This window comes from Agrilus planipennis, unplaced genomic scaffold (genome assembly GCF_000699045.2).
Source record: "Agrilus planipennis isolate EAB-ADULT unplaced genomic scaffold, Apla_2.0 scaffold345, whole genome shotgun sequence".
NCBI lineage: Eukaryota > Metazoa > Arthropoda > Insecta > Coleoptera > Buprestidae > Agrilus > Agrilus planipennis.
The window spans coordinates 87492-91496 of record NW_020439046.1 but is presented as its reverse complement, the minus strand read 5'-3'; the positions used below and the strand labels follow the sequence as shown (position 1 = coordinate 91496).

General features: G+C 30.9%; 1 protein-coding gene across 2 annotated transcripts in view; it reads right to left on the bottom strand.

The window, feature by feature from the left end:
• LOC108742604 (sodium/potassium-transporting ATPase subunit beta-2) overlaps positions 1 to 3282 on the bottom strand; it is a 9856-nt gene extending 6574 nt beyond the window's left edge. Inside the window, exon 1 of one of the 2 annotated variants that reach the window (XM_025976891.1) lies at positions 2917 to 3282. In XM_025976891.1, the coding sequence (XP_025832676.1) occupies positions 2917 to 3109 (193 nt within the window). In that variant the 5' untranslated portion in view covers positions 3110 to 3282. The remainder of the gene's footprint in view (positions 1 to 2916) is intronic. The other variant, XM_025976889.1, reaches the window with a different exon arrangement.
• Between the last annotated feature and the right edge of the window lie 723 nt (positions 3283 to 4005).

Genomic DNA, 4005 nt, shown 5'->3' with positions numbered 1-4005 from the left:
GATAGATCTATTTTTTTTATAACAGATTATGTAAAAAGTCATTTTTACAAAGATTAAAGTTAAATTCCTAAATAATGCACAATATTCGGTTTTACAACAAATGCATATTTTGAAATACGTGGCCACTTGAGACCCCCCGCCCTCATGAGTCGGCTGATCGATGCAAAGGGCATCGGTTGCATCTCTTTGTTAGAACCCTCATCCCCTCTAGTTTAATCATTTTAAAGAACGAAATTTTGCGTGTCCAAATTTGAAAATTGATTAAATGCTGAATCATTTCCTTAAGAAAACTTTTTCGTTCAAATTAAAATTGACTTAAACTCAGTGACGGATCTTGGATATTTGTAACCCTATATGTATATAACTTTTGGGGTTCTTTATTTATAAAAAAGTTAAACTATATAATTCCAAAAAAACTCGTAATTTTACAATTTTATGAAAAATGCATAGCTTGATAACTTATACGACCACATGTGTCGGGGTCCCTAGTATGTATGTATGTATGTAATGAGTATGAAAAAAAAATTAGGCTGTGCGTAAACCTGTAAAGGGGAAGGGTAAAAGTCTATTCTGAACAATATACCGGGCAATATGGTTTCTTATTGTAAAAAAAATAAGATTTTTGGTGATCCCAAGAAGAAGGTGTAGAAATGGATAGATGTGCAATAGTTGTTCTGAAAATTACGTATTTGGTGTGATAGATAGACATTTATTTTTATTTAGAAAACATAAAATTAAGATAAAATTTCTATGAAAATGATAATTTAATTAAAGAAATTAAAAAAAAGATACGTTGTTCTAGAGGGGTCCACGGACAAAAGCATGGTGGACCAAGTGGGGGGAGGTTGGCTAAAAAGTGGCTAAAGTGGTTTAGGCACAGAAGCTTAAGGAAAAACCAATACCAAATAACGTTATAATTCTTGAAATGACAAATTTTAAATAGAGTTTTAAAAACATTTTTAGAACCATAAAGTAATTTATTTAGCAAAATTACTTTACTTACTTAAGTGGATGCGGAAATTTTTGCTGGTTCACTCTAGATAGGGTCCGGATAAGATTGTTTAAGACGCTCCATGTGGCCTCACGTATTATCACATTAGACGCTGGCGCATTTTGTGTATATATGCAGTGAACGCAGCATAGAGTATGAAGCATCCATGATGGATAAATTTATAAATTGAATAGTTAATTACTTTTGTAATTTAAAAAAAAACGATATTAGAAAATTATTAAAAACAGTAACATAATAAAGGAGTTTTCTAATAACATTTATATTTTATTTAGAGGTTTCCTTGGGTGTTTGGGTCAATTTTATCACTACAGATTGTAAAAAGACCCAGTTGGTAAAAGACATCAATGAATTTTTTGAGGAACAATAAATTCTCAGCTTTTTAATAAATTAAAGTGCTAGTGTAAGAATCATCTTTTGGTAGCATTCATTAATAAATTTTCAAATCAAACTGACTACTTATCAGATTACAAGTTACTAATTCGTTGCATCAGATTAACGTTTCACGATTAAATCTGGTTTNGGTGTTTGGGTCAATTTTATCACTACAGATTGTAAAAAGACCCAGTTGGTAAAAGACATCAATGAATTTTTTGAGGAACAATAAATTCTCAGCTTTTTAATAAATTAAAGTGCTAGTGTAAGAATCATCTTTTGGTAGCATTCATTAATAAATTTTCAAATCAAACTGACTACTTATCAGATTACAAGTTACTAATTCGTTGCATCAGATTAACGTTTCACGATTAAATCTGGTTTTAACTTTGACGAACAATTTTTATTTTCAGTAGAGAATGTGTTAATGGCAAACTAAATACGCATACCCAAGAAAGGAAAAAGAAATTTATTATTTAGTTATCAGGTTACAAATCAAAAATTAAATATTATCAGTAGGGAGCGGGCAACACGAATTCTTTGTTGACTTAAGAGTTCTTACTCCATCAAACCTAAGCACAGACCTTATCTATTGCATGTGCGAACAACATCCACTTTTTAGTGATTAGAATTTGGTAAACATTTAATATTTTTGAAAAACAGAAGTACTTTTCTTGTATGCATAATTTCGGCAATTAAGGTAAATATTAATATCAATAAAACTGTAAAAATTAAAGCTAAAATGGTGGCAAAAATCGCTTTATTTATGGTAACCAACATCGACGTATTATCTTTTGGTATAAATATTTTTCAAGGTAGACTGCAAAAGGGTCTTATATCAAAAGGCGAAACGTCGGTGTTAATTACAATAAATAAAGTGCTTTTTCTCCTTATTTTAGCTTTAATTCTTACAATAATATTAAAAGGGAGTATTTATGGAAAGAAACTGAAATTTCTATACAATTCCTTTAAAAGGATCTAACGACTTTTGGCTTACCATGTGCTTAATAATATCTTCTATTATTAATCCAACAGGCTGCTTAAGATTTTAATAATCCTCTTTATGTCCTGCTACGGGAATAGAATTACAAAATGCATAAATATATTTGTATGTGACGTATGTACTTACATGTACACAAAGTCTAGATGCATATAAGTACATGTATTTGAATAAAGCTCTAGCGCGAACTTGATGGCTGATGGTGAAGGAGATTTGGGTACTACAAACAACCTTGGCCTTTATATACATGGTTTAAGGTCAAGTTCCACTCCATCTTATCCTGCGAGATTACTAATTTATTTGCCTTAACATATACACGTAACGGTCCCGTTACGTTTTAATGTTAAATATGTTGAAGATCTACAATGTTAAAAAATTGCTCTTGTAGAAAAATAGTAAATAACTAATTGTACGAGCCACATTTACAAAATTTGATTTGGTGAAGATGTTAATCATTAACAAGAAATAAAAAACCAATAAAATTAGATGAAAAGTAAAGTTTACCATTTTATTAATACGAAGGTTGACTTACACCAGCTCGAAGGGCTCCTTCCAAAAATGCTTTGGTCCTTTGGATTCCAAAAAAACCTTTTAATCTTATCTTTTTTACTAAGCTTAGCTTCTTCTAAATGCATAAAATATGCCACTTGAGCACTAAGAAGCTCATCTTGTTTACTGGACGGCACCGAAAATTTTTTTCTAGGAGCGGACGTAGAAGGTGTCATTTTTTTAAATCTATTGATAAAACGGTCACAAAATGATGACAAAGATATTATATCGGAATAGTGGTTAAATTTTATTGCTTTAAAGGGGATGGAAAAAGTTTTTGGTATTAAGAGATAAACTTTGAGATATTTAAGGTAAAATGTGTAAGTTACGGATGTAAATGATAAACTGACCGAGGACATAAAAGATGGACTGTAGGAGGAGGGTCCGGATATTAGCAATTTTGTACTTGAACACATCCCAAGCAGAAGTTCCAAACAAAGGTTGTGACGTCTGTCCATTTAAAAACCACCAGTGGTCACCACGAACAATTACGTAAACCTTTATATGTCCTTCTTTTTTATAAAATAAATGTTTCAAAAAAGAACTTGTGAAATTATTATAAAGATTAAAATTTGTGAAACTGTCGGTTCAAAGGCTGCAGGATTATCGTAATTTTTTCGATTTTTAGAAAATTTTAGATTCTTTTCAAAATACAAAAACAATTTGATAGATCTATTTTTTTTATAACAGATTATGTAAAAAGTCATTTTTACAAAGATTAAAGTTAAATTCCTAAATAATGCACAATATTCGGTTTTACAACAAATGCATATTTTGAAATACGTGGCCACTTGAGACCCCCCGCCCTCATGAGTCGGCTGATCGATGCAAAGGGCATCGGTTGCATCTCTTTGTTAGAACCCTCATCCCCTCTAGTTTAATCATTTTAAAGAACGAAATTTTGCGTGTCCAAATTTGAAAATTGATTAAATGCTGAATCATTTCCTTAAGAAAACTTTTTCGTTCAAATTAAAATTGACTTAAACTCAGTGACGGATCTTGGATATTTGTAACCCTATATGTATATAACTTTTGGGGTTCTTTATTTGGCTCGAGTTTTTTGGTGGACGAC